The sequence below is a fragment of the Nesoenas mayeri genome (assembly GCF_963082525.1).
Source record: "Nesoenas mayeri genome assembly, chromosome: 3".
Lineage (NCBI taxonomy): Eukaryota > Metazoa > Chordata > Aves > Columbiformes > Columbidae > Nesoenas > Nesoenas mayeri.
Window position 1 is genome coordinate 92,036,675 of NC_137544.1, and position 20,802 is coordinate 92,057,476.

General features: G+C 37.0%; 1 protein-coding gene across 1 annotated transcript in view; it reads left to right on the forward strand.

Annotated features, from left to right (window-relative positions):
- The window catches only part of SRBD1 (S1 RNA binding domain 1), a 124,689-nt gene that overhangs the window by 40,057 nt on the left and 63,830 nt on the right, over nt 1–20,802 (forward strand). The window contains exon 15 of the mRNA XM_080342907.1: nt 18,219–18,310. Coding sequence (XP_080199033.1) covers nt 18,219–18,310 — 92 coding nt within the window. The remainder of the gene's footprint in view (nt 1–18,218; nt 18,311–20,802) is intronic.

Genomic DNA, 20,802 nt, shown 5'->3' on the forward strand with positions numbered 1-20,802 from the left:
TTTAGGCTCCTCACTATGTAAAAAAGCTTCAGCAGGAATTACTTATGGAATCCTGTCAGGAGTTAATTTAAATGGAAGCATCCAAATACAGTGTGATTAATACTGAGAGCATCCAAATTGAAATTATATTAATACAAGATGTATCCTCCTATTCGTGAGATACTAAGACTGACTGTTATTGCACCGTCTGACCCGGTTGTATATTTGGGTAGTGTTTTGTCTTCAAGTAGACATTCTGTAGGTAGCTAATGGAGAAGTAAGCGCTTTTCCATTTGTGTGAAATTGCCAGTAATATGTTTTTACTTAAGTTGAGATTCTGCCAAACTTCATACCTATTCATTTGTGAAACCACATTTGGTGTTCTGCATTTCAGCTCTTACTGGGCTTCTTTTATTGTTGTGAGATGTGATATACAGATTTATTTGTTTACTTTTAACTTACTGTGCTATTATCATTGATGCTGATAGCAGGAGCTTAGATTATGTGGTTAGATTACACTAGGCTAACAGTCTGCATTAGATATCTTAATTTCAGTGGCTTTTAACTGGCAGAGAGTTCTCTTTGGGATAAAATTCTTCATCCTAGATCTCTATTATTTTGAAATACATGCAACCCACACATATATACTCTCTAACAATTAGAAATGTTTAAGAAAATAAATATGCACAAATGCTGTCATTAGTGGGGAAAAGTTTCTTTTGTCTGAAATATCAATACTGTTGAGATCTGGTAAAAAGGAAAGTTTGTCAGCAGATCTCAAGTTTGGATATAAGTCTTCCTCTGAAAATACGTTCAGGTTTGTTTTGAGTACTAAACCTCAGGAAATTGCCACTTGTATGGCTGCTAACAAATTCCTACAGTACCAGGAGAGCAAGTGTTACAGACTTTTATTTAAAAAAAAAAAAGACAGACAAAATGGCTTGGATTGTAGGGAGATTAGTAAATTAAATGTTCATGACTTCTAGGTGTGTGATAACCTGAAAAAGCCCCCAAAAAACAAATACAAGGCATCTGTCAGTAAAGCAAGAACTTTTTCTCTCTGCAGTTATATAAAATTGCCATTTTTATTGCTGATTTCAGTCTGTTGGCTCTTAGAGGCTGCTGGCAGTGCAGGGGTGAGTGCTACCAAAGTTGCACCTTCACTTGAAGTAATTTTGTGTGATACTGAAACTGCGGGCTACACTTGGCTCCACTCATTTAACTTTTCTTATCAAGAAAGTGTATGACAGTCTTAAAAGCTTTGTCAATGTCATTGAAAGAAACCACAGCAACAGGAGATGCTTCAGCATACTTATGTTTTCAGGGCATGAGAGGCAGAGAATATAGATGTGCTGCGTATCTCAAAGGGCCTTTGAGTAGGTTATTTCAGCTTGAAAAGGGATTAGATTTAGATGGCTGCGGTGTCAGGCAGTTGTAACTGAAGGTAACTATTGAGGATAATTCCTTTCTATAACTGGATCCCAGCAGTTTTGTCAGTGATGGGTAAGTGGAGAGAAGAAGAAATGATCCATTTGTTGTTGTGTGTGATACAGAGGTGAGAAAGAGTACATCTGAAAGGAGACAGCAAAAAGCACAAGCTATGTGAAGCCCCTTCTTCAGTAGCACGCGCTCTGAGCAGCAACAACTTGGAGCAATGGGCAAGTGGAGGGCAAAGGATGGAGAGGAGTAATTTTAAAGTTTAGGAGATTTGTGTTGCTTTGGTGGCTTAACATGCGGTTGTAAATTTAATTGTCAGTCTAGCAGTTCGGTACATTAGTTATTTTTCCTTCAAACACCAGGTGTTCCTGAAAGCAAATTTGTTGCTCACACAGAAATGATGTTTTCACTTTAATCTTGTTTGCAACTGCAAGTAATATCACAGTTTCTAACTGTATCAGATTATTTTATGTAACAGCAAATACTACTCAAACAGCTCAGTTATATGTGGAGCTTTCTAAATGAAAAACCTGGAGGTGGGGGTCAAGATATCCATCTATATGCAGTTGTAGTTATTGCTAATATTAAATTGGCTTTTCACATTAAACTCCTCTCTCAAACCTAATTAATTTTTGTATTTTGTTAAACACCTTTGGCAGCTAAGGCAACATGCCTACTGCCTGTTCAGTTCTTTTATTGGGTTGAACTAGAGCTAACATTTGGATAAAATACATTTTGACATTTGAATCTGACATAAACGTTTCAGGGAAACAGTTTAGACATGCATCCTCCATGGGTGATTCTCTTGTCAGGGTTACGATGTTGTACTGTAAATATACTTTGGAAGTGGCCTTTCAATAAAATCAGTGATGCATTTATTACTTGTTCCTGGTCTACTTTTCCTCATAGTGTAAAATCACAGCTCAAAGTTACTTTGTCATTTCTTTTATTAAAGTTATTTTCTAGAAGTTAGTTTGTCATTTTTAAGTAAATCAAACTGGATATTCCTGTGTTACTTCTCAGTGATTATCTTTCTGCTGAAGGAAAAGTTAGCTCTAATCTTCTGTTAGAAGAATAAATAGGAAGAGACATTGTCAATTTGAATGTTTTAGAATGAAATAATTTTGAAATCATGATATAGTATCCTTTTAATATATCTCATTTCTTTAGCCAACAAGAAGAACGTAAGACTTTTAAAGGGCTGTTTAATTCCTTTCCAAGGGATGCTTAAGGCTGTTCCTCTGGTTCCTCCATTCCCTTGGGCCTGACTGGCTCTGCTGGCACCTGCTGCCTCCTCGACCTGCCTGTCCACAGCCACTCACTGCCTTCTCCTTGGGGCAGCTGCCTGACCACCTCTTGGCATTTCTGGAGAAGACCACTGACTGCAAAGGCCGTGCTGCTGGTCATTATTAACAGAGCAAATTAGGGGAAATTGTTTCTCCTGTTGCTGGCTTCTTTTTGATAAAGCGGTTGCAGTAGGTTGTAGGTTACTGGACTTCTAACATTAGTGGGACTAATGTTTTCTGGCTGAGACAGGATTTTGAATAAAGGAGTTGTTCTGGTGCTAAGTGAGAAGAAAAATCTGGTGCCATCTAATTTGGAGCAGATTCTCTTCAGTTTTATAGTCTGTAGGGAATTCCTTCCAGGTTTTCGTAAAGTGAAGATACAGATTAAATGTTGATTGCAGTGGTTTGTGTACGTATATTTTATGTAATATGCAATGCAGAAAGTGCAAAGTTGATTTATTGATCAACATTGAAAACCAGGGTTATGAAGCCAAGCTAATTTGTGGTTAATATTAGATTATGATAAACTATAATTTTTAATTAGTACAGTGAACTTTGGGGAAGATGTTCTTTATGTAAATCATCTCTGGGTCATCTGAAATACCAGTTTTAGCACTCAATGCAAGTTGGAGCTTTTCATGATTGAAACAGGTCTCACATAAAAGTTTTAATGGAATACGTATGGCCTAAGGTCATGTCTTTTCCTTATTTATAAAGCATTTGTAAGTTAGTTTCCATTGAATTTAGTAGCAAAATATAAGTTCGGGTTTTCTTTACTGTGCCACAGTTGGTATAATTAAATTGCATAAATCACATGGTGCTTATGATGGTGATGTTGTGAGCCTTTATGAACTTCGGAGGAAGGCAAGACTTGAAGCTTGTGAAATGTGTTTCCTCTGGTTCTCAGGGTTTGATTAAAACCAAATCCAGGACATGCCAGTTTGTGGTATTAGTAATTTTAAATTTTTATTTATATTTTGTTAAAAAATGTTTTAACATCTTGAACAGGATTTTGAAAGTACCTGAAAATAATTTTCAAATATGTAGTTTAGAAGTATTTACAGGGCCTTTTAGTATGATTAGATTCTCCTTTATGTAATTTGATAAATTAGTAGCGGGGGGGGGGGGGGGGAGGGGAGGAAGGAAAGTAGCAATTAGACTCTTAATATTAAAATCTACATAAATACTTTCTTAGTATAATTTGGATCTGAATTAGCAGATATTTTATTTATGCCTAGACTTGGAAACCTATCCAGTTCTGGGTGAAAAAGTGCAGCCTATTGGTTTATTAACCTATCGGTTTATTAACTGACAAGAACAGGGTTTATACAATTAGTTAGCACTCTGATAACATAAAATACAGGTTCGGGTATCAGTTGAGGAGATTATTGGGGTGCAGCAAAATCAGAATAATGAGGATCCACAGTGTACATGCACACACTCACAAGAAACAAACCAGAGCCCTCTGACTTCAGGGTCACCTCAAGAAATAATCACTCGCCTGGGCTAGGCAAGGACTTATTTAAGGATATATTCAGTAAATTATCGCTCACCCAAACAGGGAAGTGAGGTGTTCCCAATCCTGGGAAGTTTCCTTAGATGGCATTCCAGTCTAAGAGGAGGGCTCTGGCTCAGCAGACCAGCTACTCTGAGAAGGCCACTACAAAGGGGGCCTATGGTGGGAATCTGCTGGAGAGGGTCCAGCATAGGGCAACAAAGATGATGAAGGGAGTGGAGCATCTCCCTTATGAGGAAAGGCTGAGGGAGCTGGGGCTCTTTAGCTTGGAGAAGAGGAGACTGAGGGATGATCTTATTAATGTTTATAAATATATAAAGGGTGAGTGCCACAAGGATGGAGCCAGGCTCTTCTCGGTGGCAAACAATGATAGGACAAGGGGAAATGGGATCAAGCTGGAACACAAGAGGTTCCACTTAAATTTGAGAAAAAACTTCTTCTCAGTGAGGGTGACAGACACCGGAACAGGCTGCCCAGGGGGGTTGTGGAGTCTCCTTCTCTGGAGACATTCAAAACCCGCCTGGACACATTACTGTGTGACCTCATCTGTGTGTTCCTGCTCCGGTGAGGAGATTGGACTAGATGATCTTTTGAGGTCCCTTCCAATCTCTGACATTCTGTGATTCTATAGCCCTGATCTCCAAATGGTGTGGGGGGGGGGGTGTTTGTTTGTTTGTGGGTTTTTTTTGGTTTTTTTTGGGTTTTTTTGGTTTGTTTGTTTTTTTGTTTTTGTTTTTGTTTTTTTTTGTTTTTTGGTTTTTTAAGTAACAGCTGTTAGTTATCAACTGCTAGAATAGTCTTAACAGTTAGAATAGTCTTAGAATAGTCTTAACATCAGGCACTTGAAATTAAGTGGGCCTACTCTGTTACTGTAGGAATCAGCAAGGAACAGACTTCCATTCATTTCATTTCCAAACGATTTCAGGTTTTCTTTTCACTTGTAGCATTTGAGTAATGTAGGATTGTTTAGTGAGTTTTAGGTGCAGCACTATTTGAAAACTGAGTGTTGACTTTTTAAATCTATGTTTGTTTCTCAGACACTGTTCTGGGGTGGAGATGTACTTTTCTGAAATGCATACATGGTGCTAAATTCCTAAACTGACATTTTTAAAAAAAAAATCTGAATCTCAGATTAATATAATCAAAACCTCGTTTCTTAGCTATAAAGGGTCCAAGTGTTCCTTTTTATAAGTAGTAGATTTTGGAGTCTACATTCACAGAAATACTTGAAACCTGACTGGACACACACTTGAGTTGGTTGACCCTGCTTTGAGCAAGGATGTTAGACCAGCTGATTTCCACAGGTGCCTTTCAACCACTGTGATTCCATGGCACTCAACAGTTTTCCCAGTGCTGAAAGAGTCATTCCAAGACTTTCACTCTTCATTGCTGGCTTGGTTTGCAGGACCCAGACATAAGAATCTGATTCAGAGAAGCCGATGTGGAGTAGATGTCCATTGCCCACCGGAAGGGTAACTGTAGACTCTGCTGGCATTCACAGGTATAGGCTCTGATCTGACATTTCTGTGTGATGCTCTGCAGAAGACTCTTCACACAGAATCACAGAATGTTAGGGATTGGAAAGGACCTCGAAAGATCATCTAGTCTCATCTCCCCACCGGAGCAGGAACACCCAGATGAGGTTACACAGGAAGGTGTCCAGGTGGGTTTTGAATGTCTCCAGAGTAGGAGACCCCACAACTCCCTTGGGCAGCCTGTTCCAGTGCTCTGTTGAGCTCCAGAGTACCTTTCTTGTGGCCCAGATATGAATTGGCAAGAAAACTTTGAAATAACTTGCTCTCATTTTGAAGTAACCTGTACCATGAGGACAGAAGATATTTGAATGGGGGAAGGAAGAAATCAGTAGTTCATGTTCATTCCAGGGTATTGGTTTTGTGTGGAAGCTAGGCTGTTGATGGATTTTGTTGTTGTTGTTTTATTTTGGCCTTTCAAGGAAAAACTGAATATGAACTTCCCCGTGCAAACTTTGTCATCTGTCAGAGAAAACAACATAATTGTATTTGAAAACGATGAGTCAACCATTTTACTTTTGTTAGTGCTTTTGTTTAAAATGATGTAGCTGTGACCTTCAATTCTTCAAATGTTTCTAAGAGACTTTCCCATTATAAAATGGGGGTCGAAAAGAGGGCTAACCTGGTTTGAAAGATCCATATTCCAAGATCTTATTTTTCTGCAAAATATTGGCTGTTAGACTCATGAGTAATTAGATGTATAAATGTTTTAATGAGCCTTTACACTATTTTGAGATATTTTATTGCTAGAATGGCAAGTGATTCAGTATCTAAGTACTGTGTAACATACCGGGGACTGGAGAATTACTTTGAAAATTCTGGTGTAAAAAATGGGACATAAAATAATTTAGCTGCGTTTTTATGATCTAGATGGAAGGATATCTTTTCAAAAACTAGAAAGCCATCTCATTCTACACTTTCATATTTGGATAACAAAAAAAAAAAAAGGAGTATTTTATAGCTGGGGTGTTTTTTGAGTTTAAAAGTAACTGGTTAGAAATGATGCATAAGAAATTTCTGTTCAGAAGAATTTAAGTGTTTGTAACTGGATGAAGAGTGTGTTTTAAATGAAGTGGTCTTTCAGCATATGTTAATGCCAGTTCTAGTGATACTGTTCATGAAAAGTCTCCAGTGTGGATCTGTCACAACCTGAGGGTACAAATTATTCCCTTTTAAGAGAAGGGGGGAAAATCAACATAGCACTACCTAACTGAACTTTTATTTCACTAATTCCAGATATTTGGTTTTGTCAGTGTTTTTTCCGACTTTCAGTTACAGTCTTACTAAAGGAATTTGTTTTCTGTAAAAGCAAAATATTCATTCATCCTTTTGAAGTTCATGAGGACTTGGTCCTGGTTGGGTGGTTGGTTTTGGTGTTTGTTGTGTGGTGTTTGGATTTTTATTTATTTTTTTCTTTTTGCTGAGGTTGACACATCCGTTCGTAAGACAAAATGAGAAGGTAGCTACTATTTTAAATGGTTTAAAGGATAAACAATAATGTTTAACTCACTTTCATTTGGAGGTATGTTTCATTCACATCAGTAACTCTTACTGTAGATGCCCAGCAGTTGCATATGATGTGGGTAAAATAATAATATTTAAAACTATGATAATGAGGACCACCAAAGAAGAAATGAAAGAACCTTAGAGGGCTAAAAAGAGAAAAATCGATCATTTAATAACAAAGCTGTCAATCTACTTACTCAAATGCCTGTAGAGCAACATATGTCTTCTCACCTTCAAATCTGTGTCTGACTAAAGTAACTGAGCTATTAAAATATGCTTGTTAAGGTAAAGCAAACTTCATTTGATTTTTGTTTATTTCTGAAGTTTGGCATGAAAAATATTCCTTTTTTTCTGAAGAATGAGTAACCTACTCTTTTTGTTAACCTTATTTTTTTTTTCCTGTCTATTACTATAATCCTATTTATACTATAACACTATGGTTCCTTCATAGGTGATTAATAGATTTTTCTGGAACCACTAATCTACTATCTCAATTTTATGGCCTTTTTTCCAATGAAGAACAACAATTTCCTTGATGGACAGAATGGAACATTTTTTTTATCAGCATCAGCTTTGAATAGTCAAAAACTATAGAAAAATACCAAAGCAAACTGGTTTATCCTATATTAAAAAAATTGAAACAAATGAGAACTTTAAAATTGTAAGAGCACTGTCATGATTAAGTTTTCAGAAATTATTTTTGAGCAATAGCAGCATATGATTTTGATCAGGTGTGCATGAAGTACGATTTACTTTATGTAACATTTGTCGAGCTGGAGAATAAACACAAGAGGTGAATGTATCTTCTGTGAACTAAGGCAGACAGCTTTTTTTAATAAATTTTTTAATAGATGAATTCCAAATCAAGGTAAAGAAGAAATGGCACGGCTAGAAAGATGTGGTCGTACTTTTCCTTAGTGCTTAATACCTCAAAGAAATTTTCCTGCCAGCGTTCATTCTGATCGCAGAATTCTTAATTTATTTTGAGTTTCTCTATATGGAAAACCTGGCTATTTCAGAGTTCAGTAAACTGTGCCAAGAAGTGTCTGTAGGTTAAAAATATTTAATATGACGTCTTTGGATACAGCCTAGATGTTAAGAGTAATGGGGAGGGAGCAGAGGAGCAGCAGCAGAGGCTCTGTGATGCCCTCACGCTGTGTGCTGTCTGTCCACACCACATTGCCTAGCCCATGTAAAGGGGTGTAGGTGTCTCCAGCCTTCCCTTGTGGCTCCATGCTAAGGAGAGATCGAGTACTAAGATTAGTGATATTGTAGGAAGGGGGTGGGAAAACAGAATAAAGCCTGACTGGAGACAAAGCTACAGGAATTTTGCATGAATCAGGGCTGCGGAGGCTGCACGGCAGCTCTGGCCATGCTGCTTCCCAACTGCCCGGAGTGAGCATTAAAGAAAATGACAGTTGCTGGAGGTGCCATTCTCCAAGAGGCATTTTGCTCCATATGTTGTGATCTTGTCCGGTTATGCTCCACTCTGGGGACAAAGTCTCCATGAGAGTTAATGTGACTCTCAGCTCCAGCCATTGGTCTGGCTGAACTAACTGCGTTTCAGCCGCAGCAGTCGCTGCATCTGTGTTGCCCATTCTACCGGATAAAAATTATTCCTGAGAGCAATTATAGCAACCAAATAGAATGTCCTTATAGCCTTTCTAGATAATTTCAAACCGACTGTTCACATGTGACACTTCTTGATGCAATTTTTATTTGACCCAGTCTGAATATTCTATGAAGTTCACTGACAAATCAAGTGGTTGGGAGGTCTGTATTCACTGGAGAACCTGATGGGTTCTGCTTAATGGATTATCTGTGTCTGAAATGTGCTGTGTCTGGGTGGTGTGGGTAGGACAGTGCCTGCAATAGGCAAATGTTTTGGTTTGAAAATTAGACAAACTTTAGGCAGACATTTAGTTTCCCTAGTTATAAATGATTGGTCACAACACCAAATATAGATGGTACTAGCAAAGTCTGCATAAGCAGGAATATTTGTTTTTAAAGTCTTTGTTGTTCACAAACCCTTGGTTCTTGGTACTTTATAATGCTCCAACTTGAATAACCATGCATGAACATGAACTGCCAAGTTCCAGGGTTTTACCCTTTGCCTCCACTGTTTTCTAAGATCAGCCAGGATGGGTCTTACCTCTTGCGCGATCCCGCGTGGCTGGAGATGGGCTGGATGAAGCGCCAGCTTTCCCCATGTGCTACCCCTGCAGGAGTTTCTGCTTGGCTGAGCTGAGGTGGAGCTGCTGGCCAGGACAGCGCTGGTGACGGTACCTCTGCTCCGGAACTCGCAGCTTCCTTGGGTCTGCTGTGTTTCATGGGGCTGGGTTGGGCTGGTGGCCTCACCCAAGGTCTTGAGAACTGCGGTGGGCAGGGGCCAAGTAAGGCTGCTCATCAAGCTCTTAAGCGTGGAACACTTTTGTCAGGATTTTGGGGGAACATTGTCATCATCATCTTTTCAGAATGTGCTATTTTTAATGTATGCGTCTAAGCAATTTTATTAAACGTGTCTCTATAAATACATAAAACATTCAGGGTTTAACATCACCTAGTGTTTCTCTTCTTCCTGAAGCTGTCACTGCCAAAATTGGTGGTTGTTCTTTGTCTCCCTGTGCCCCACTGCCAATGGGCAAAAAGGTTAGGTAAAATCTTGTCAGTGTTTGGCTATATCTTTCTCTGTTGTATATACAGTTTGTTGTTCTGATGGCATTGAGATAATTGAGTAGTGTAAAACTGTGGGAGTGTTGGCAGGAGTGGTCTTGACCATACCTGTTTTCATTCTTATTTTATTTTTAGAAGTGGACTTGAATATTTTCGTTTCTTATATTAGTCCTGAAACCTTCATTGCTGTCTTTGTTTTAATGTTAATTTGCTGTGGATAGGTACCCTTTAAACATACTTGAATATATTTAATTAGCATTAGTTCTACTTTGCATTAATGCAATTTTATTTCTGATCACATGAAATATGTTTGGTTTTTACTTTTTAAACTTGTCCTCTTATATTAAGGTAATATTGTATTTTGTAATGTCTGTATTGCCACAATTCTTTTCCATAGTGTTGCTACTACAGGGAGAAGAGCAGTAGTTAAATTTTCTCTCTCAAGTTTCTACCGCACTACTGTGTTTAAAGTAAAATTAAATTACTTCAGTGCTTTAGTTGGATGGTTAACTTGGAAGTAGATTTTTGGACCTGGAGTTCAGATGTTAAAGCTCTCTGCAAGAGCAGAGAGGAGCTTCAACTCCAGCTGTGTTATGAGCAATGACAGGACCTGTTTTCTGAAACTGTCCATGAAAGCAGTGGGGGCAGTCACAGGTGACTGTCACCTTCAGTCTCGAGACATGCCACCCTAGGTCTTTCACTTTTCACTGCAGACACGGGGACGTGTATTTCTTCTGGGGATGAATCTGCAGCACCAGTTTTGTTCTGATAACAGCATCTGGCACTAGATTGATTTAACAGGCTCTGAGGTTTGCTCTTTTCAGATGTGCGCTTGTACGGCAGCTTCTGTGCAGCTCTGACATGGCCACACGCTACTCTTGTTTTTTCTGCCTCCTAGCACCACGTGTGAAGCTAAAGCTCTTTGACACCTGCCATTTGGACCCTTTTCTTACTGAAAAATGTCATTGTTTTCAGACAAGATGAAGACAGATATCTGATCATTCCTCCCTTTGCAGGGAAGTGCTGAGGGCATGGTTCATACACAGATGAATAAAGGATTCCAGGCAATAGCTATACAGTTAGTTTTATCACTTCAGTGCAGTAAGTAGTTTTTGATTTAGGCCTTCACAGAGTTATATCTAATACAGATGAAATTAAAGCATGATAACTTATTGTTATGCCTTGCAACAGTTCTCAAACCTAGTTCGTTCTGTTGCAAGTAGCAATTGTCTTACTGTTTTAATGGGAGGAAATTTCATGCCACTTCTCTTTGGGCAGGCGAATGATAGTAGTTGAAGAATTGAAATCAGAAAATTTTGGACTTTTCTGTCATGAGTGAAATGTTCTATGTGGAATATGTTTTCTGCATTCATCCAGATCTGGAAGTTAGTAGAACTGAGCTGCATTTTCCCAAGCGGTAACTCTTTTAAAGGAGAAGCTTTTTAAATCCTGTGCCACAATAGCTGCTCCCATATTCTTGAAGCCTGTTTTGTGTGAACAAATAGGCAATCAGGTTGTGTGGCTCAGCCTTGTGTTTGAAATATCCTTTTATTATGTTTGATTACAGGAAAAAAGCTTTTAGAATGTAAAATCAACTCACAGCGCTCTTTTACACTCCAGAACAGTGAAAGTCACAAATTTGGGGCTTTGTTAGCCCTAATATTTCCCAGCTTACGGGGAAGTGGGTAATAGTTGAAGACAACTATGTCAATAATTGCTATTTTTAATATACTTACTAATTTTTCAGTCTTTGTCATACATTTCTTCTGAGGTTTAGATGTAGGTCTTTTTAGTTAAACTTGCTTTGATTTCTTGTATTCTTTTTAATTTCTTATAAAACAGACATTGATGAATTTGTGCATTTTATCTGATGTTGAAAGACTGTAATTTGGTACTTCAAACCATTACATTTTTCTTTTGCATATTGTTCTTCATCTGAAAGTACAGACTTCATTTTTTTTTTGTAAAAGTTTAGTTCTGCACAAGCATACTGGAAAAACAGAAAATCAGCTTTCTAAGACATAATGTTATTTTGAGGTAAGTCAGTTTTAATGACTTGAAGCAATGATACAAACTGTGATCAGATTGTCTTGCTAAACACTGATAGAAACAGGCCTAATTCTTTTCTCTTCGGTAGGTCAGTGCTGTCTACCAGGAAATCCATGAGCTTGACTGGTGCTAAAAATCATGTGTATCTGAACAGGAGAGAATTAATCCCTAATGCAAGGACAGTTGCTGTGAAATTCTGTCATGAGGTGCTTTCGTGAGGTGCTTAATTATTGTCCCTGCCATAGTGTCAGCAAGCTGTTTCAGAAGTAGGGTTTGTGACTTAAAGACATACTATTGTTCTGTGTTGTAATTTGCTGTGTGACAGAGTTCCTGGTTTGAAACAGTTCAATATTTTAACTTTAAAAAATAGTAATTTCTGGTGAGCTTTGCGAAACACCAAGGAAGTTCATTCATGCTTGAGAAGAAACAGAGATGTTTTTTGTTGTGAATTCAAGCCACTGGTTGGAAGCAGAATTTCACCTAATATTTACCTATGGGAACTTACAGAATGTGGCTGAGAAACAATTTGGGGTTTGTGCCATCGATTATCATTTGGTCTGTCTGAAAATACTTCGTGGGCATTCTTGTAGCATTTTTGCCAAAGAAATTATAACACCCCTTGGCTAATGTGACTGAATTTGAAAGGTGGGCTTCTATATAAGCAAAAAGTTGGTGGTATGAAGTAATGGAAATACAATGAAAATTCCTTTCCTATCTAACAGTGTGTTTTGTCATTGGAAGATATATTTAATACTGGAGTATTTCCTGACTTCTATACATTGTTAAAATTTAAAGCTAAATCTTTAACTTATTTAAAAGCGCAGCTGAGTTGTATGGTTTTTTGCTTGATTCTGTTGAATAATGATTGCTTTCTAGTGTAATTTTTTTTTGTGTGATCCTAACATCTTTCTTTGCCATACCACTATTTCATTGGAGGTAGGGGAAAGACCAGATTTTTAATTTAATTTAGTCTGCCAGAATATGTAGGCTTTTAAAATATTTTTGGATTTTTTTTATTCTTTGAATTCATTATTGTGTATATACCAGAACCTTCTGCTTCTGCCATGGGGAGTGTCCTGCTTGACAGGAAAGAGCGAGACAGAAGTAAAAATGCAAATAAAGGGATTACTGCTGTTTCATATGAGTAGCTTCTTGGACCTCCCCTAGGTGGTTTTCAGTAGTCGCCGAAAATGGGTATGTAGGAAGATGTATAAGAACAGACGCAGACATCCTGTTTCTCCAGTGCTTCTATAGCTCTCAACCGTCTTTGGTTTTGGGCTCTTCTGGAGCTACTTGTGACTTCTGTGTTTTCAGTAAGGACCAATGGATTTCTCATTTGTTAAATAGCCCAGTCTTCTTTTGAGCCTGTATTCTTAATTAAGCCTTCCTTGCCCCTCCTCAGTTTGTTTTAAGTCACTAAATCTATCGACATAATTAAAGCTTTTAGCATTCCAAGCGAGCTTCTAAATGTAGCAGTCTTGTCTAGCAAATATTTTTTAAATTTATTTGATTTTATTTGTCTGTCCTGGGTAATTCTTAAGCCAATTATATTAGCAAGTAACACTGAATAATCCTTTGACCCTTCTGTACTTCTGCCCTTTGTGGGAACCTCTAGCTTTTGTTGTCACAAGCTTATGAAGAACTTATATATCGGTTAATATGTGAAAAGTTGGCTGAGAGGAATTAACCACAGTTACTAAATTTTGATGTTGAAGGCAGTTACGTTTTGAGAGATCATAATTTTATGACCAAATATGAAAATCTCAGTCCATTTTGATGTTGACATACCCTTTGCTTTTAGAGTGACCACAATTTTCTTCCAAGTATTAACACTGGTCTCTTCTTTGTGCTGGTATTGTTTCTTAAAATGTTATTTTAAGGACTTCAAGTTGTAAATCAGGGTTTTGGAGATTGTAGGAACAATAAGTTATGTAAAGTTGGATAGTTACTTTTTCTGTCTCTGTACATTAGTAATCCAGTGGGGATTTTTTGATTGTGGGGAAATGACTTCGGTGTAATAAAACAGTCTGAAATGTTGATAAAGTTCATGAAAATGTCAGGAAGCTGCATCCATCTTTAACTCTAGAAGCCACTAGCCTGATATATTTTTCATTATACATACAATAGATTTTTGCTCATAGTTTTGAAAAGGTTTTCAGTGACAATCTGCTGCCTAAGAATCTTATGTTTTTAAAAGATGCCATTATATGCATGTACATGAAATTGTAATATAGCTAAACAACATTTTATTTGTTATTTGCAATTTTTACCTTTGTGCATTTTTGTAGGTATGTAATAGCATTGAATATTTTTTTTTAAAAAAGTAAATATTCTTAGATTTTTTTTTAACCTGTTACAAGGAAGACTTTTTTTTCCTGTAAAATCTAAGAGATTGAAAATCTTTGAGGCCTTCAAATTATATTTTCATACCAAATACATAATGCTTATTTAAGCTGAGTAAGAAAATAACTTGCTCTAGTAAATGTTAAAAGGCTTCTTGAAGTATTTTGAATACAGCCAGCATGGTCTCCAGCATAAAGCTGAGGGACCACCAGGTGGTGCTGGTGGAATATATTTCATTTTGGTTTAACAGTATTTAAAATGTGTCTTGGCAAATGCGAATGAGATGGGTGCAGTATACAAAAACTTTTCTATGCCACAAACCTGTTTGTACAGTTAAAAATAAGTTGAAATAATATGTAGCGGTTTTGTGGTTTGGGCACTTCTCATTTTTAGAAGTTGGATTTAGATGCTGAGGAAAAAAACTTGTCTGTAGGATGGTTAATGTGGGAAGCAGATATTCTCAGATTCTTTACCTGCCTTTTTGTTTATTCAGAGCCCAGTTTATGAAACTTGTCAATTCATGTACTATAAACATATTATATCATGGCCACTTGCTTATTTGCCTACTACATTTTAACTTTAAATAGCAAAATAACAGTTTAATAGTATCGTTTTAACTGTTAAGATTTTGGTCAGTGCAAGAATCTTTCCTCTTAAGGAATGCACAGAAATAAGGATCTCATTTTACAAGGGTTTGGGGAGGTTTAGTTTTCTGTTCTGATGCATTATGTGGCTAAAAAAGTCAAAGTAGAAACAAATTATAGCTCTGAAGATATACAGATTTTTAGATAGAGATTTTACCAGCTCTTACGAAGGTATTCTTTTGACTCTCTTGAAAACTGTATCCTTTAAAAAAACTAGAGGGGGGAGGTTAGAGAACAGCGTGGGCCCGCAGTAAATTTGAGTAAATTCCTATTGCCTACTGATTTGAGCAGGTTTGCTTTTGTCTTAATGACAGAAAATACATATATTATTTGAAAGCATGATGTAGAGTATTTTACAATATTAAATTAGCTTCAATTACCCTATATAGCACCCCACTTTTAAGGAGAATTATTAGAATTTGGAAAATAAGCGAGCAATATGCCTGAACTAAAGTGATTGTGTCCTGTCTAGTCAAAAAGCAAAATCCAGAACAACTGCAAACAAAAATCTCCAAACTTATTTTGCTTGTAATCTCAGTATTGTGACCAGGCTAAATGTTTGGCATCGTATGTACCAGTGTCACATTAGTAACCACCTCACTGTAGCTAAAAACAAACTAAATAAAACCACGTGACAGCCACTAATAGGTGTGTAAAAGTTTGGTTGACTATGGTTGAATGAACCAGAGGATGGTTTCTTCGGAGTTTGTGGCCCTACGCATTTACTCTGGGTAACAAATTTATTTACCGTCTGGGTTTTTCTGTCTTTGACGCAGCGGTACAGGGTCCTGCCTGAGCGGAAATTGTTCCCCCCCTTTCCCAAGTCTGCTACACCAAATACTTCATAGAATAACTGCATGCAAATACAAAACCATCTCAGTGAATGTCAGATATCCAGTGTATGCTGCTTCTGAAAGTACTTTTTATATCTAGTTTTCCTGCTTGAGATAATTTTTTCACTTGGCTTCCCCACGTCCTCCTCCCCCCAGTGTATTAATGTTCTTGCACTTGAGGAAAGGAAACGTGCTCTTTTCAAATGGCTCTTTCGTCCACTCTGAGTTTAATTTTGTTTACTCCTTTTAGCAAAGAGTTTTTGCACTTCCTACCTTAAAATTTGGCACAATGCACTTACTACCATAGAATTATAGTATTATTGCAATCCTCTCACTTATGAAAATTGTCAGTGTACCTTTAATGACAATCAATAAAAAGTCTAGTGTGTTAAAATTCCCATCTTTTGTCTTTTTTCACTGCACAAAATACTTGGAGGGATCAAGCAATATGCCTTGTGCAGTAATACAATTTAGAGTACAGCACTGTAAAAACTTTGTGCAAAATACTGATTTTATTATTCTTATTTGTCTGTCTTATTTTTCTTAAGCATGATATCACTGTATTAAATTTAGAAATTACATGAGAGGTAGCTTTTTGGATCTGTTTGAAAACAAAGATTGAAGAGCCATTAGTGAAACGCTCTTAGAACTATGTGCTAATGTATGGGATTTTTTGGAAGCAATATCTAAAAAGGCAGCATTTGCCAGATGCTGCCTTTATAAGGTGTGAACAGGTTAAGAAATACATTCTGCTGCATTGTTCTTTACCCATTCATCAGAAAAATCAGTTTGAGACTTCTGTCAACATCTGTTTTTCAGCAGTTGAGTTTTTGTGATATGACCATATTTCTGAACTCTGCTATGGGGCTGTTTTCTGCATGTCATTTATAGTGAAGGAATGCCTGTAGTACTGAATCTTTTTAAAAGATCATATAAATAGTTCCGTTTTCATTTGCCCCGTTCAGCTAGTCTGAGCAATTTTTTACTTTCTTGCTCTGAATGGGTCTGGGGTTGTGCTTATACAAAAAAGAACTGTATTTTACTCTGTTTATTGAAAAATCCAGTCTGTCTGTAATACTGAAACATTCTTTTGAGTAACTATAAAATCTGACTTGTGTGTACAGCACTCTACCAAATTCCAGTTTTGATTGGAGTGGGGGGGGCAGGGAATCTGTAGAAACAATACTAAGAAATTCTGACCTTTTATATCCAGGTTTTACACTATTTACCGTTAACATACTTGGAACTTTGAATGGGAATGTGTTTTATCTCTGAGCTATTCTCCACCTTTTTTTAAAGGGATGGGCTTCTAGGATTCAGTGACTTTATTTAAAAATTTGTCTGACTAAATGTTCTTAAAAGGAAAAATTATAGTCTAATTTTAAAACAACATAAAGCAAAGTTATGTTTTTTATTGAAAGATCTGGTTCTTAAGGATTGTGGTTTCCCTCCTTATGGCAAAGATATGGTTATTCTAAGAGTGGAATAGTAAAAGTAAAAATAGTTCTGAAACCGATAGTATTCCTCTCTAGTGCAGTAGCTGTACGATGCCTTAATTATCAACCTGAAATTCAAGTTCTATTGAAGTTATTTGAAGAAATATGCTGTTGGTTCAGTGGTGTCAAAATTTCACAGCTGAAAATAAACGTAGACTGTGAATACTTGATTGCCGTTTTCTCTTGGATGGAACTAGAGCGCTCGAGGGTGTTTTAATTATGTGCCCTGGTTCGAATTGGTGAGTTTATCATCTTTACTGAATGAGTCTGAGGTGCGGGGTAGATACGTGAACTGTGGTTTAAGTTACTGAAGACACGCAGTCTGTGTTTTTCTTTGGGGATGGCAGTGCGAGCGGGGAGAAGACGGTATTAAATGCCGCTGAGAAGCGAGCTGCAGCTCTCCGTGCCTCACTCTGGGTCACGTTGGGCTTTTTCTGGGTATTTTAGGCAGCTAGCTTTAGACAGTGTGTGTGCACAGTCATGACCTGGTTTCATGTAGTAGTTTAAATGATGTCAGACTTTAAAATGTAGGTGTTTTTTAATGAAATTGTCAAGTAGGTTTTTGTTTTATTTTTGGAAGCTGTTTTGCCTATTTGCTTCTGGGGACACTTGTTTCTTGTGTTCATTTTCTCCATTGTAAGGTTTCTACAGAGGCTGATATCACACACAGTGTGTATTTATAATAGGGTCAGAATTGAAAAGAATGGAAGTTGCCCGTCAGGGAGGGGTGTTTTGGCTTAAACGGAAATACTTTCCTTTGTCTGTTCTGTCTTACTTTTATAGGTATTCAGTCGATTCAAAAATATTTTTAAAAGATGAGGCTTTACAAAAAAAAGCGACTATTCAGTTAAGTCATTTGCTATGTGTTTCTGTTGTGTTGTTCAGTTGTGCGGTGTTTTGATTATTTTCCATTTTATTTTTCAGCATTGTCAGTGAAGCAGGAGCATCAATCTACAGCGTAAGCCCAGAAGCAACCAAGGAAATGCCAGACCTAGACCCCAACCTAAGAAGTGCAGGTATGAAGTGTATTTATTTTATCACTGTCTCAACACAAAGCTCAAGCATCAGTTCTCAGATGGTATTGTTGACGATGTTAAGCATAATCATACTCAAAATTATAAAAAGTGAAGGGTTTGGATGTCTTGTTTCTAAACTTTAATTTTTCTGTCATTCCAAATTCAAAGTCGTGGGTGCATAAATCAATGGCATCCTCTTCTACTAAGGCCTGTAATGTGAAGGTCCTTGTGGATGTGTCCCTTCAATAGACTGGTGCAGCAGAATTTATGGGGATTAATATCACCGATGAATTGCATAAACTTTCACAGCTGGACACGGCCATGCCCACAAGAATTAGACCTTCTCTCTCTTCTTTTCTCCCTTGTGTGTACACAAATGTCTCTAATAATTGAATGCTTCAAGGGCTAGAAAAAAATGTAATACTAGAACAGAGAATTTAAAGGTGGGCATTCATTGTGATCAGTTTGAAGTCTACATGTAGCTGAATATGGTCTTCATGAAATCCTATTTAGTTTTAGTTTTTTTAAAAATTACCTACTTCAGCATAAATATCGTGGAGATATAATACAGCCCAAGTTCTTAGAAACACGCAAGTCTTGCCACTATTACAATTTTCTGTGTTTGGTTAAAGAGTAGTCTTTAAAGATCAAATTCCCAGCAGTTTCATTGGTTTCCAAATTCTACTCTTGGATTTGTTTTTTTGGGAGACAGCTGTAAGGGCAGGTCTGAGGTTATTTTTGGATTACTTCATTTGTGTGCTCTTATTCATGTGTCTTTTTGTATTTGTTTTTATCTACCTCAGTTTTTTTACTTTCTTGTTTTTCCTGCAATTTGCTATCATAATCAAATATAGCATATTTGAAAATGCAGTAACACTTGTGTAGTAACACTAGTCAAAATTGTGCTGGTTTTAATGTTAATTTTACTGTATTAGGTTACTGGCCTGGAAATCCTTAGGAAGGTGTAGAAGCAGATCAGCAGAAAACAGTTCTAAAGTTACATGTTATTTGGGGGTAAAACTTTCCAGAATCCCCCATGTTCCCCTTTCCTCTTTTTTCCATGAAGGGGAAAAGAGATTTGTGTTAACTCTATGTCTCAAGTGAAAGTTTTTACAGGAATATTCTTTAAATGTCTATGTCAGTCCTTCCCTTTGCAGGACAGGCCTCTAGTTTCTTTTTGCTTGACTCTTTCCTCCCTGCCTGCGAATGGACTCCGTTGCGATTGTTTCTTCCCTGGGCCACGGGGGTTTTGAATGTGGCGTGGTATGGCCAGAGCAAATATTAGGCATGTGACATTTCTGTATTTGTGACAGATGCCGCTAACTTTCCCTTGGGCCAAAGCTTTTTTTATGTCGCTGATATATTAAATGTGGGTTTATAGTTGATGTAAATGAACAGAAGAAGACTGAAAAATGAAGAAATCTCATTATTAACAATATGCTTTTCCAGATGTGCGTGATTTTCCTTTTTTCTGAAGATAATATTTGAACATTTCAGACACTTTTATTTAGCGTTATGTGTTAAATACAGGAAACAAAAATCGAATTTGCAATACGTGACTAATTTCAGTATTAATTATCTAGCATTCATAATTTCTGTTGTTACTAGGAATTGCTTCAGGCACAACTTAAGTGCTGTTGCATCTGGTTTAAAAAGCATCAGCAATTTTAATGTGCCACAGCAGTAGCACAGGGTGGACAGGAATTGAAAAAGAGTGGGATAGAAAGTGAAAAATAATTGCTTAGTTCCATGTATGTCAGCTGTTATGGAACTGACAGCTAGAAGTATATTTATTACAACAGAGTCTTTCTAGAAGTTTTAGACTTTCTTGACGTCTTTTGGTGTCAATTTGTAACTAGCTTCACTGAAGCTGTGGACGTATTTTTAAAGCTGAACATAATGTGACATAACATTAGAGGGAAACATTAACTGATGTTTGAGGTTTTTGCGAACTTTTTTCTTGACTAGCTTTTATTTCTCTACTTTTGATTTTCTTTTAATTTGCAGCAAACAGAAAAGTGACACGGTGTCAATGCTGACTTGCTTTTTATTTTAATTGTTGTGTTACATGTCAGGTTCTGTGCTTACATGATAGCATTTAGTACATTAAAGGAAGCTGACAGCTGCATGATGAAGTGTGACATTTATAGTTAAAATAAAAGGTACAACTGACGTGAGATATCTGTGATCTTAACACACTTTGCCACTTTAACATTTTTCTCAACACAAACTTTACAAAAGGGTTTAGGGGTTTTTGAATGACACAGGTAGGCCTATGTTTGTCCATCAGGTACGTAAATGTAAAATATTAAATAATGTATATTATATGGGAACATACTTTCATATCCTGTGATAAGATTTGTCTCTGTCATATTTTCAGTGCTGTTTAGCAACTGTTTTTAGTAAGTTTTCACTTCATACAAACAGAACACATCAAACCTGATAAAAAATATTACCTTATTAATTTCTCCTTGGCTGACTGTTGTATATAG